Source organism: Vitis riparia, chromosome 1 (assembly GCF_004353265.1).
Source record: "Vitis riparia cultivar Riparia Gloire de Montpellier isolate 1030 chromosome 1, EGFV_Vit.rip_1.0, whole genome shotgun sequence".
Classification (NCBI taxonomy): domain Eukaryota; kingdom Viridiplantae; phylum Streptophyta; class Magnoliopsida; order Vitales; family Vitaceae; genus Vitis; species Vitis riparia.
Window position 1 is genome coordinate 22387479 of NC_048431.1, and position 14323 is coordinate 22401801.

The window sequence follows — 14323 nt, forward strand, 5'->3', positions numbered from 1 at the left end:
TGCAACTTGAACATGAGAGGCTAAAAGCCAAAAGAGTGTAACATGTATCTAATGCCACCCAACAAACCCATCCTCTAGAGTAATTGTACATAAGGTTACTTTGGTCATTTCGCTTGCAACAAAGTTGACAAGAGACGTGCCTTCCTTTTCTAAACTAGGTGAAATCCAAACGAAGCTTTTGGACCACATGAAGTAGTTTCGATAACAAGGCAATTGAGGAATGGAGGTCATTAAACAAGTGTCAATCTCACCAAGTCATTAAACTCCACAAACATAAGAATTATATATATAAAGATGGAATAACCATTCAATATGTCAAAGAAATTTGACTATCATTGAAACTTGGGACGTGATTAGAAGGTTGAAAAATGTGTTAAAGCAATGTAACACGTCAAATTATTGAGGAGGAAGTAGTTGGATCAATAATAAATTGTTTTAGTAGTATGTGATATGATAACAAATTGGTCTAAATTGACTCAAAGTATGGATCTACCTAGTTGGAAAAGGTAATCCAAACCTATTACTGTGATTCATTTCCCATACTTAGATGTTGTACAAATTTTTATAGTATAATTGATCTCTAACAGCAGATTGTGATATGCTTATATAAATCATCGTGTTATAATAGAGCCCTTAAAAATGTGACATAGTGTAATAAATTTGAAATTCATTATTTAATGATATTCTACTTTCACTTTTATCTATCTTTGTTCTATGCATTGCACTTTTTGGACATTTTCACCTACATTGTATGTGATTTATGTGCATTAGAAGTTGAATGCAAGATTTAAATCACAAGTTCCTTACAAATAGATGACTTGTTTACAATCGGTTCATGATTCTAAATAACTCATTAGAGGTTTGTAATGCACTACCTTCTAATACAAGGAATGACTGGTCTTAACTATCAAAATGAGTTTTCCATAGCGATTGCATTAGTGTGTATGGTTACACATTAGACAAGACTTACAGTAAGTCATAACTTAAAGTCATCAAGTAGTCATGACCTCACTAAGTTGTTTCATTGTGTTGTCTCTCAACCTTGAAAGAACATTGAGTTTGTGCTAAAACTAACGATAGTTTTGACCTATTGGTAGGATTGTAAATTGATTATATATTTCCTACTTATAAATTAGGTCACTATTGATGGAAGCCAGTAACAATAAATATTTTCAGTAGATGCACCATGATATCTTACGGGATTGAGACAGAGTGTCTCATTGGGTGATTCTAAGGAGGTGTGTTCATAAAAGCTATGGTCATGGTAGTTCTTTAAGTTTAACTTGACATTAATTCTTAAAGAGTTAAGACTTATTAATTGAATACATAACAAGAGGATTTGTAATTCAAAGATAATAGAGATAGTCTTGAAATGCTGATAACTTTCACTTTGTTAAACTACAAACATCAGTTCATGTAAGACTTACCAATTGTAACATGTAATGCATGCCATCATAATGTACATCTACTTCATTGATCATGGTACATATATGAGAAGTATTGTCATATTCAAATAAAACAAACTCTTAACAAGTGTAGTAAAGTATCCTTCTTATGTCCTATTTAGCGATTTGGATAATCTTGAATGACCAATCTGTGGAGGCTTTATCCCACGTGTTCACCCACGAGTACTTCCATGCGTCTGTCCACGTGGCATCATCCCAGTTAGGCCACATGTCACTTCTTTCATCACTGCTCGAACAACCTTCAAGGCATTTGGAGACATCTTGTCTGGACCATTTGCGCCATTGAGCGGCCCTCATCTCCCTGATAGCCTCATTTCTTCTTTGATATGCGAGATCATGGCCAACTAACATCCAGATGACTGATGGGATTCTCCCCATCCTCACATCTACATCAGTAGACTGACGAGTCCAATCCCAGACCTTCAACAAGATTGAAAGGGCGACAAGTTGTATCATAACGCATTGTCTGACACAACCCCCAGCCGCCCGGCAGATGTGATGATTATGTTGTCATTATTGCGCAATCACACTATAAGGGCCAACTCAACACTATTGAGCCTTCCTCCACTTTGAACACTATAAAAACCCTACTGAAATAGAACATGGGCAGGACATTGTGAGCTCTCTCATTCTCTCTCTCTCTCTCTCTCTCTCTCTTAGGGTTTCTATTCATTCCCAAAGTCTGACTTGAGCTTCGGAGGGTGTGTCCGAACATCTTTGTGTAGGAAAGCAAAAAGCCCAGATTTTGGCACCGGAACGGGAACTTTCACTGCCACATCCAAGGGAGGAATCCATCCTCAGTTGACCTGGTATCAACACAATCCATCTACTTTAAAAATAATAGACAAAAAGTAAAACAAAACTCTAAAACATGAGATGAAGTAATGGAAAGGAATTAAATATTTCTAGATATAACAAAGGCAATGATCCCACGAAACTTATAAAAATCCTTAATATCTCTATATATAAATTGACACTCAATCAATAAACCATCATCCAAAATTACATTGAATACAATGAGATCAATTTCTTTACTATGAGATTTGTCATAAGCTTGAGTATTATATAACACAATAATCTAAATCATGAGAGCAACCTTTGACTTGTGTCTTTTAAAAGCAAGTGAAGACCATGTTCCAAGTTTCTAATTGAAACCCAAATGACCTTTTTTGGTAGAGGAAGAAAAATATAGAACTAAATATTGTGAGGTTTACAAGCTCAAGTGAAAATTCCTCTAGCATCCTCTACACAATCTTAAAATGTTCTTAACAAAAGTAGCTATTTGTATCCTTTCACTATCAATCTATTACCAACATGAACAATACAATCAATTAGCCTATTTATTTCCCTACAAATATGCCTATAAATAACATTGAACTAGCTATGATCAACCAAATATTCTTGATTAGCATAACAATATTACACCTATTGGTTATATTCAATTATGGAAATGTCATAATACCTATGGAAATCTAAACAAAAAAAATTGATAGACAAACTTAGAAATATATGAAGAAAAATTATAAAAAAAATAATATTATAAACTTCAATAATTTACTCATAGAAGAAAACTATAAATTTATGCAAGTAATAATATAAAAATAAAAAAACACATTTATGATAGTACAATGACCTATTAAGTTTGGATGAAGTTAAGGTTATAAAAGAAATGATAATGCATGTATAATTGTTTTTCAAATTTAATTTTTTTTATAATTTATTTATAAATATATTTTTTAGAATATTAATGACCATACAAAATGTAAAAAATACTTCTTAAAAAGATTATTATGATAGTTTTTACATTTTCAATAATAATTAATTGAAAATAATTAATTTATTAAAATTTATTTTAATATTTTAATTTTTGTAGGGAGATGGAAAAATATTTTATGAATACGGTTTATAAATTTATAATATATATATAGTTTTTCCTATCCTTATCTTTTTTATAAAATAATAATTTTTATTTTGTCCTTATGTATATATTGTGATAATTGATTTAAAGTTACACATTTATTAACATAATTAGATATTTATATATATTTTTAATATAATATATTAGAAAATATTTTATTAATTGTGTAATAAATATGTAACTATAATTGAAGACAACAGTTAATAATACATTTTTTGACAAATTTAAAAATGATAATTTCATATTTGAAATTATGAGCAACGATGATAATGAGATGGGACATCTAAAGAATTTAGAGGATTTGAAACACAAGGTGATAAGATAGGATGCGATTAACTTTATATACTTAATTAACTACAAGTAAATTACAAATGATTTATTTGATAGTCCAACAAATTGCAATACATATGATATTTTAAAAGATAATTTTAATTGATTAATATATTAGTTACATAGAATGTTATGTTGGTAGAAGCTTTAATACAAACAAAGTTAGTTCAAGAACATAAAAGATAAAACAATCAATACAACAGTACATGATGTATTAACGTGGTTTAGTCAATTATACCTACATTCACGAATGAAAAAGAATCATTCCATTGTACTACAGAGAATATTACAAATGATAAAACCAAATATAATTATTAGGTTCTCGAAACATCTCATATTTCACTACTCTATTTATCCATGTCTTGAACCATAAACTCTTTCACTTCATTGGGTGTCTCCTGTTTTTTCTCACATTTCTATACACACTAATTAGGAATTTGGAACAAATTCCAACTGTCATATAGTAATTATAGGGTTAATTTTTAAAATAAATCATTTTGATCATTGAGGATTGGATGATTTAGAGCCATTTGAAGGTGGTGGTGGTGTTTCTACTGCAAAAAAAGGCTCATGGCAATTGGGGCAAAGCAGATTGTGGTTAAGATAAATTCTGAGGTACTCGTATTGCATTTTGCACCGATGGCAGACTGTCCCAAAGGTATTGGGCTTTGGCTTATGAGCTGAAGCAGGAGCAGAAGAGGGACCCATCCGAGTGGTATTCTTATGAGCTTTTGTGTTTGTAGTCCTACTTTTAGTGAAACTGTAAAAACCATTAGCAGCAGCGGATGACGATGGACCTCCACTTGGAGGCTGAACTTTCTGCTGACCTGCTTTCACATTCCTCTTCTGATCGAATGCTATTCTCTTAGTCTTATCAGACAACGAACTCCATGCTTCTGAAATAAGTTTAAATGCCCCATCTGCCCCTATAGATTTGTTCTTGTCAGGATGAAGCATCAGGGCCAACTTCCTATATTGCTTCCTCACCGTGTCATCGTCTGCTAGTGGATTCACACCAAGTATCCCATACCAATCCGCTTCACCATTTATTTTGTTTTCTGCAGAAATATGCACATCAAGTGTTAATAACATTTGGGGAAGACCATTAAGACCAGGAAACAAATTTTGAGCCTTCAAAGCTAATTTCTTTGCTCCAGAAATGTCCCGTGCTATAAACTTCTTCTCTGCGATTTCTTTTGCTCTGGTAGCCTCGTCTTTATTACACTCCATTTCCCTAATCAACTGCTTTCTTCGTGTGATATCACAACACAGCTACCAGTACAATAAACAAAAGTCAGCCAATCCCCACTATCTGATACCACCAATTCCAACTTTTCTCATAAATCCAAAGAGGGTCCACCTTTAATAGTCCAAACCCTAATTCAAGAACATTCAACAATAGACCCAATGAGAATGCTACTTTAGAAGAAGCATGAAAACAACAAGACAATCATCAGAACCATTTAAAAACAGCAAAACTTCTTTCAGTTCATCATTCCATCATAGAATTACATGATAACCCAAAAAAAAAAGGCAATTGGATTCCAAATAAACCAAATTAAGCTTTCAAAGTTCAATAACGCAATACAAAAATTCCACTACCCCAAGATTCCATTTAACAATAAAACCCTTTTCTGCAACACCTCCAAAATAGCCGCTAACCCAACTTATCACACACACAAAAACATCAAAAACCAAAGCCAAGAAAAAAAAATTTCAGGCAATTGAGTTCCAAATAAATCAAATTGAGTTTCCAAATTTCCACAATGCAATACAAAACTTCCACTACAACACACCCAAATTCCATTCACAACAAAACTCCATTTCGATACACACCGAAAACCATTGAACCACCATATCACACAAAAAGCATCAAACACCCAATCAGCCACAAAATTCAGAACACCGCAAACACCCAATATTTGAATCATAGAGAGAAATCAGAATCAAACAAAGGAATCATCCATGGATCTACATCACCCAAGGTGGGAATCATCTTAAAGGATCAGAATTCACCAATTAAAGCAACTAATTTTGATGAACAAAAGGAAACCCTAGAAACAGTGATGTGTCTAGAACACAGAGAGTGGAGAGAATGAGAAATTTTTTTACCCATTCGATGAATTTGAATCGCAGAGCCACCATGGACAGACCTCCATCACCAAAAAATTTTCTTTTTTGGCCCCTCTTTTCCCACCCAAATCCAAAAAATCCCCAAAACTGGACCTTTTGTCAAACCCCTCACAATATCTGGACAGACTTCACAAATAAACAATCACAAGCGATAAGTAAATACAAAATAATTTATACAAATAAATAAATAAAAATATAAAGGCAGTATGGGCTACCCTTGGGTTCAAAGTATATGTTTTTGTTAACCCCAACCCAACCTTTTTCATCTCCTTGGTTGGAATCCTAACCATGGTTAATTTTTAACTCTTGAGTTGGGTTTGCAAGTTTTCTATTTTTAGCATTTTTATTAGAGTGGAGGATTCTTTTTTCTAGAGTTGAAATAAAATTTTATAGTTTTTTTAAAATTAGTTGTGAGTTCTTTTTTTTTTTTTTTTGGCCCATTAGCAAAAATTATTTTTTTGGAAATCATTAAATAAGTATAGAAAAATATTTTTATGAGAATACAAGGTATGGTATAACAAAGAATGATCCAATTATTTATTTATTTTTTATTATTTTTCCTATAATGTAAATATTTATAATAAAAAAAACTTATATATGTAACTCTTTTTTTTAATTGGTGATAAGTATAAAAAGTCTTAACAGTTTTCATATTACAAAAGTTTCATTAAATATAAAATAATATCTAACATAAATTAAAAAAACGTGCTTATAAAAAAAAATTCAATAAACCTTATCAACATCTAAAATATCGATATAAATATAAATTTTTATTTAAAAAATGGTTTTATATTTCTTATTAAGTGACAAATTTCCAAAAACCATTATCAAAATATCACTAAACTAACTAAACTATACTTCAATGGTGTTGTCAAAATAAAAAATTAAAGGCATGCAACTTGAACATGAGAGGCTAAAAGCCAAAAGAGTGTAACATGTATCTAATGCCACCCAACAAACCCATCCTCTAGAGTAATTGTACATAAGGTTACTTTGGTCATTTCACTTGCAACAAAGTTGACAAGAGACGTGCCTTCCCCTTCTAAACTAGGTGAAATCCAAACGAAGCTTTTGGACCACATGAAGTAGTTTCGATAACAAGGCAATTGAGGAATGGAGGTCATTAAACAAGTGTCAATCTCACCAAGTCATTAAACTCCACAAACATAAGAATTATAGATATAAAGATGGAATATCCATTGAATATGGCAAAGAAATTTGACTATCATTGAAGCTTGGGACGTGATTAGAAGGTTGAAAAATGTGTTAAAGCAATGTAACACGTCAAATTATTGAGGAGGAAGTAGATGGATCAATAATAACCTATTTTAGTAGTATGTGATATGATAACAAATTGGTCTAAATTGACTCAAAGTATGGATCTACCTAGTTGAAAGAGGTAATCCAAACCTATTATTATGATTCATTTCCCATACCTAGATGTTGTACAAATTATTATAGTATAATTGATCTCTAACAGTAGATTGTGATATGCTTGTATAAATCATTGTGTTATGATAGAGCCCTTAAAATTGTGACATAGTGTAATAAATTTGAAATTCATTATTTAATGATATTCTACTTTCATTTTTATCTATCTTTGTTCTATGAATTGCACTTTATGGACATTTTCACTTACATTGTATGTGATTTATGTGCATTAGAAGTTGAACGCAAGATCTAAATCACAAGTTCCTTACAAATAGATGATTTGTTTATAATCGATTCATGATTCTAGATAACTCATTAGAGGTTTGTAATGCACCACCTTCTAATACAAGGAATGACTGGTCTTAACTATCAAGATGAGTTTTCCATAGTGATTGTATTAGTGTGTATGGTTACATATTAGACAAGACTTACAATAAGTCATAACTTAAAGTCATCAAGTAGTCATGACCTCACTAAGTTGTTTTGTTGTGTTGTCTCTCAACCTTGAGAGAATATTGAGTTTGTGCTAAAACTAACGGTAGTTTTGACCTATGGGTAGGATTGTAAACTGATTATATATTCCCTACTTATGAATTAGGTTATTATTGATAGAAGCTAGTAGCAATAAATATTTTCAGTAGATGCACCATGATATCTTACGAGATTGAGACAGAGTGTCTCATTGGGTGATTCTAAGGAGGTGTGTTCATAAAAACTATGGTCATGGTAGTTCTTTAAGTTTAACTTGACATTAATTCTTAAAGAGTTAAGACTTATCAATGAATACGTAACAAGAGGATTTGTAACTCAAAGATAATAGAGATAGTCTTGAAAGACTGATAGTTTTCACTTTGTTAAACTACAAACATCAGTTCATGTAAGACTTACCAATTGTAACATGTAATGCATGCCATCATAATGTACATCTACTACATTGATCATGGTACATATATGAGAAGTATTGACATATTCAAATACAACAAACTCTTAACAAGTGTAGTAAAGTATCCTTCTTATGTCCTATTTAGCGATTTGGGTGATCTTGAATGACCAATCTGTGGGGGCCTTATTCCACTTATTCACCTACGAGTACTTCCATGCGTCTATCCACGTGACATTATCCCAGTTAGGCCACGTGTCACTTCTTTCATCACTGCTCGAACAACCTTCAAGGCATCCGAAGACATCCTGTTCGGACCATTTGCGCTATTGAGCGGCCTGCATCTCCCCGATAGCCTCAAATCTTCTTTGATATGCGAGACTATGACTAACTAACATCCAGATGACTAATGGGATTCTCCCCATCCTCACATCTACATATGTAGACTAGCACGTCCAGTCCCAGACTTTTAACAAGATTGAAAGGACGACAAGCTGTATCATGACGTATAGTTTGACACAACCCCCAACTGCCCTACAGATGTGATGATTGCCCTGTCACTATTGCGCAATCATCACTACAAGGGCCAACTCAACACTATTGAGCCTTCTTCCACCTTTAAACACTATAGAAACCCTACTAAAATAGAACAGGGGTAGGACACTGTGAGCTCTCTCTCTCTTAGGGTTTCTATTCATTCCCAAAGTCTGACTTGGGTTTCAGAGGGTGTGTTTGGACATCTTTGTGTAGGAAAGCAGAAAGCCCAAATTCGGGCACTGGAACGGGAACTTTCACTGTCACATCCAAGGGAGGAATCCATCCTCAGTTGACCTGATATCAACACAATCCACCTACTTTAAAAATAATAGACAAAAAGTAAAACAAAACTCTAAGACAGGAGATGAAGTAATGGAAAGGAATTAAATATTTTTAGATATAACAAAGGCAATGATCCCACAAAACTTGTAAAAATCCCTAATATCTCTATATATAAATTGACACTCAAACAATAAACCATCATCCAAAATTACATTGAATACAATGAGATCAATTTCTTTACTATGAGATTTGTTATAAGCTTTGAGTATTATATAACACAATAATCTAAATCATGAGAGCAACCTTTGACTTGTGTCTTTTAAAAGCAAGTGAAGACCATGTTCCAAGTTTCTAATTGAAACCCAAATGACCTTTTTTGGTAGAGGAAGAAAAATATAGAACTAAATATTGTGAGGTTTACAAGCTCAAGTGAAAATTCCTCTAGCATCCTCTACACAGTCTTAAAATGTTCTTAACAAAATTAGCTATTTGTATCCTTTCACTATCAATCCATTACCAACATGAACAATATAATCAATTTGCCTATTTATTTCCCTTCAAATATGCCTATAAATAACGTTGAACTAGCTATGATCAACCAAATATTCTTGATTAGCATAACAATATTACACCTATTGGTTATATTCAATTATGGAAATGTCATAATATGTATGGAAATCTGAACAAAAAAAATTGATACACAACTCATAAATATATTAAGAAAAATTATAAAAAAATAATATTATAAACTTCAATGAGTTACTCATCGAAGAAAACTATAAATTTATGCCAATAATAATATAAAAAAAAAAAACACATTTATTAAGTACAATGACCTATTAAGTTTGGATGAAGTTAAGGTTATAAAAGAAATAATAATGCATGTATAATTGTTTTTCAAATTTAAAATTTTTTATAATTTATTTATAAATATATTTTTTAGAATATTAATGACCATACAAAATGAGAAAAATACTTCTTAAAAAGATTATTATGATAGTTTTTACATTTTCAATAATAATTAATTGAAAATAATTAATTTATTAAAATTTATTTTAATATTTTAATTTTTGTAGGGAGATGGAAAAATATTTTATGAATACGGTTTATAAATTTATAATATATATAGTTTTTCCTATCCTTATCTTTTTTATAAAATAATAATTTTTATTTTATGTCCTTATGTATATATTGTGATAATTGATTTAAAGTTACACATTTATTAACATAATTAGATATTTATATATTTTTTAATATAATATATTAGAAAATATTTTTATTAATTGTGTAATAAATACGTAACTATAATTGAAGACAACAATTAATAATACATTTTTTGACAAATTTAAAAATGACAATTTCATATTTGAAATTATGAACAACACTAATGAGATGGGACATCTAAAGAATTTGAAACACAAGGTGATAAGATAGGATGCGATTAACTTTATATACTTAATTAACTACGAGTAAATTACAAATGATTTATTTGATAGTCTAGTAAATTGTAATACATATGATATTTTAAAAGATAATTTTAATTGATTAATATATTAGTTACATAGAATGTTATGTTGGTAGAAGTTTTAATACAAACAAAGTTAGTTAAAAAATATAAAGATAAAACAATCAATATAATGATATATGAGGTTTAACGTGGTTCAGTCGATTATACCTACATTCACGAATGAAAGAGAATAATTCCACTGCACAATAAAAAAGATTACAAATGATAAAACCAAATATAATTATTGGGTTATCGAAACACCTCATATTTCACTACTCTATTTATCCATGTCCTGAACTATGAACTCTCTCACTTCATTGGATGTCTCATGTCTTTTCTCACATTTCTATACATACTAATTAAGAATTTGGAACAAATTCCAACTCTCATATAGTAATTATAGGGTTAATTTTTGTAACAAATCATTTTGATCATTCCATGTTTTCATTATCAAATAATTAAATTAAATTTAATACTTAATTTTAAAATAATACCTAACCTAACTTTTTTCACTTTGATTAACTCAACATTTAATAATTATATTTTTTATTTTTCTTTGATTACACATTTTCTCTTATTTTTCTTTCCTTCACATTTTCCCAAAACCAAACATATCCTTATTTTTTAACCTTTCTATCAAATTCAAATTTCAAAATTTTAATTATAAAAATGCAACTAACGTATCCTCATTCCACATTAAGCTTCTTTTGGGTCGAGGCAACAAAACGCTGCGTTTAGATGCCCTCGGTCATTTTGTGGTTTTCCAAAACGACAGTGGTAGCTCCGAGAAAATCGGAGAGGTATCGACAGTACTTTCTTCACTCAGTCTCGGAAGCGTTGGAGACTATTTCCAATCAATCTCGCCGAAGCTACCGGAATCTCCGTTCAGCTTCAATCCTAAACCAATGGTTCTTCTTTTTTCTGAATCTGTTCATATGATTTTCTACTATTTGCTTTCCGATTCTCTGCTTTTTTCAATATATATTTGTCGTCCACACTATAATATTCGTAGCAGAAATGTTTTCGCTTTCGAAAATGGAAACGATGAACATTTGGTTTTTCTACTGCTTTCAGTTGTATACACCGTTGGAAAAGAATGCTCATCTTGTATCGACGGATGATTCGTGTATTGACGTACAAGGTTGAACCCTATTTACAGCAACAATAAAGTTAAGCCTATGGAGTAGGGATTGAAAATACAAAAGATATTATAAATGACTTAATTCAAATCACATGTAATCGGGAAGAAAAATCTGCATGTTTGAAATTTTACACCTCTTGATTAGAGGAGTTAGAACTGGAAATTCTATTATACTCCCATTGGAGATACCGTTCCTGGTTTGTGGAAATTGAAACTGTGGAGATGATAAGCATACGCCATTTGATCTTTGTACGGTATATAAGAAATGCCAAATGAGTCTTGCGGTACATGATGACGGATGAAATGATAATCAATGGAAGGGTGTTTCACTTTTGAATGAAATGTTGGATTGACCGATAGATAAGTAGCCTCAAATACTGTTATAGAATATGACAGGTGGTTTAGTAAGTGACACATTAAGCTCACCAAGTAAATTTTGAAGTTCACCTGGATAGGATGCAAGAACTCAATACTTGGCTTCTGTAGAAGACCGAGCAACTGACTTTTGCATCCTTGAATACCATGAGATAGCATTACCTCTGAGATAAACAATGTAGGGCGTGGTGGAAGTGTTGCCATCCCTATTCCCTAGCCCAATTTGCATCTGAAAAGGCTCTCAAGTGAAGATGTTGGTTCCATTTGAGAAATAAGCCATGATGAATGATATGTTTCAAGTGTCACAGCAATCGTTTAGCAGTGTACTAGTAAGATTCAGTAGTATTATGCATGAATTGGGCAAGTTTGTTCATTGCATAGGAGATGTCGGGGTGTGTGAGGGGAAAATATTGCAAGGCACCAATAACTTGTCGATACTTTGTGGTATCCATGATTGGAGAACCATCAGATAGAGTGAGTAGTTGAGTGTTTGACATTGGTGGGGTGACATCTTTGGCGCCAATCATGTTTGTTTTCTCAAGAAGGTCATAGATGTGCTTAAAAATAGTGAGGAGGAGACCAGTGAGAATGGATAACACCTCAACACCAAGAAAATAGTGCAAAACACCCAAATCTTTGACTGAAATCCTGTTAGGTAAAACTTGCAACAATTAAGCAGTGAAAGCAGCACTGTTTCTTCTAACAATAAGATCATTGACATAGACAAAGAAACGCACAGTAACAATAGCAGATTTATAAATAAATAAGGAAGCATTACTTCTGGAGTTAACAAAGCCAAAGTAAATTAGAAACCCTTTTAAGTTCATTGTACCATAGACAGCTTTCCTGAGCTTGCAAACAAAGGACGAATGAGTAGAGCCTGCGAATCCAGGAGGTCACTGCATGAAGACCTCCTTTATGAGAGTCATGCAAAAAGGCAGTATTATCAAATTAGCCAGCCATTTGAGAGGGCAATATTGAGAATGAGATGTATTGTGGTTGATTTAACTATTGGACTGAAAGTGTCACAGTAATGCAAACCAAGAAGCTAACGAAATCCCTTGGCTACAAGGAGAGGTTTGTTTTGTGAGATCAAGCTATCAAGATTTCTTTTAATGCAGAAAATGCATTTGCATCCAATGAGATTTTCAGTGGGGCTTGGGGTCACTAAATCCCAAGTGCCATTTGGGAGGAGCTTTTGTGTTCATCGGACATTGCTTGTTGCTAGTGGACAGATTCGAGTGCCTGGGTATCAAATGTTGGTTCAACATACTTGGCTATGGAATGCTTGGTTTTGGTGTGATTAAGGACCTTAAGCGTAAAGATGTTATTCTTAGACCTGGTGACCATGGTGTAAGTAGCAATGAAGGTAGTTGCCTATTTTTTAAGGAGGACCTAGGCTAAGGTGAGGTTGTGGTAGGGATGACTGACAAAGAAGGGGATGTTTGGACAGCAAGGGTAGCACCTGTTTCGGTAGTCATAGAGCTTGTGGTTGTCAATGATGAATAAGCAACAGGGCATGCATCTAAGTAGGGAGGTGGTGCTACAACATTTGCATGAGGAGTAGATGGCATGGTGGACTAGCTCGGGGACTGAAATGGAACAGTAGTGATTGGGGTAAGAAGAACCACAAGAGATTAGGACAAGGAAAACCAATCATGCAGATTGAGGGAGGTGGTAGTGGATGTGGTAATTTTGAAGGATAGAAAAACTGTTTCAATGAATTGAACATGATGTGAATGATAGATTTTAGATGTTCTGAGTTCCAAACAGATATGAGAACTTTGATTAAGAGAGTATCCTAAGAAGATGCATGGTTGAGAGTTTGGATCAAGTTTAGTGGATGTATATGGTTTGATCCACGGAAAGCATAAGCACCCAATTTTTTTTTATTTCCCATAATTTGGTTTGGCATGAAACAATTGCTATAAGGGGAGGCATAGTTGAGAATAGGAGTAGGAAGGCAATTTATAAGGTAGACTGTAGTATGAAAGACACAGGTCCGATATTGATGAGGGAGGGATGCATTGTGCAATAGGGTAAGGCCTGTTTCAATGATATGTTTGTGATGCTGTTTGGCTGAACCGTTATGTTGGGGAGTGTGTGGCGAGGTCTAAAGGTGCTGAATTCCAAAGCTAGCAAGAAAGATTTTAAGTGCAACATGCCACCACCATTAGAATAAATAGAAACAATGGAAGTTTTAAAGTAGTTTTTAACAACAGACTTAAATTGATGAAATATTGAATAAATATTTGTTTTAAGATGCAATGGATACAACCATAACTATTTTTTTTTTTTTTTTTTGATAAGTAAAACCATAAAT

The 14323-nt window shown here is 32.5% G+C and overlaps 1 protein-coding gene across 3 annotated transcripts; it reads right to left on the reverse strand.

Annotated features, from left to right (window-relative positions):
• Positions 1-3899: 3899 nt before the first annotated feature.
• LOC117925935 (curved DNA-binding protein-like) lies at positions 3900-5991 on the reverse strand. 3 transcript variants are annotated; one of them, XM_034845059.1, is made up of 2 exons: positions 5827-5991; positions 3900-4986 (listed from the first exon to the last, which is right to left on the reverse strand). In XM_034845059.1, the coding sequence occupies exons 1-2, from the start codon at positions 5857-5859 to the stop codon at positions 4216-4218; spliced, it is 804 nt and encodes a 267-aa protein (XP_034700950.1). In that variant the 5' UTR covers positions 5860-5991; the 3' UTR covers positions 3900-4215. The 3 variants fall into 3 exon arrangements, with proteins under 3 accessions (XP_034700950.1, XP_034701052.1, XP_034700999.1); XM_034845161.1 differs by having other exon boundaries at positions 3900-4772; positions 5827-5990; XM_034845108.1 differs by having other exon boundaries at positions 3900-5091; positions 5827-5988.
• Positions 5992-14323: the final 8332 nt, after the last annotated feature.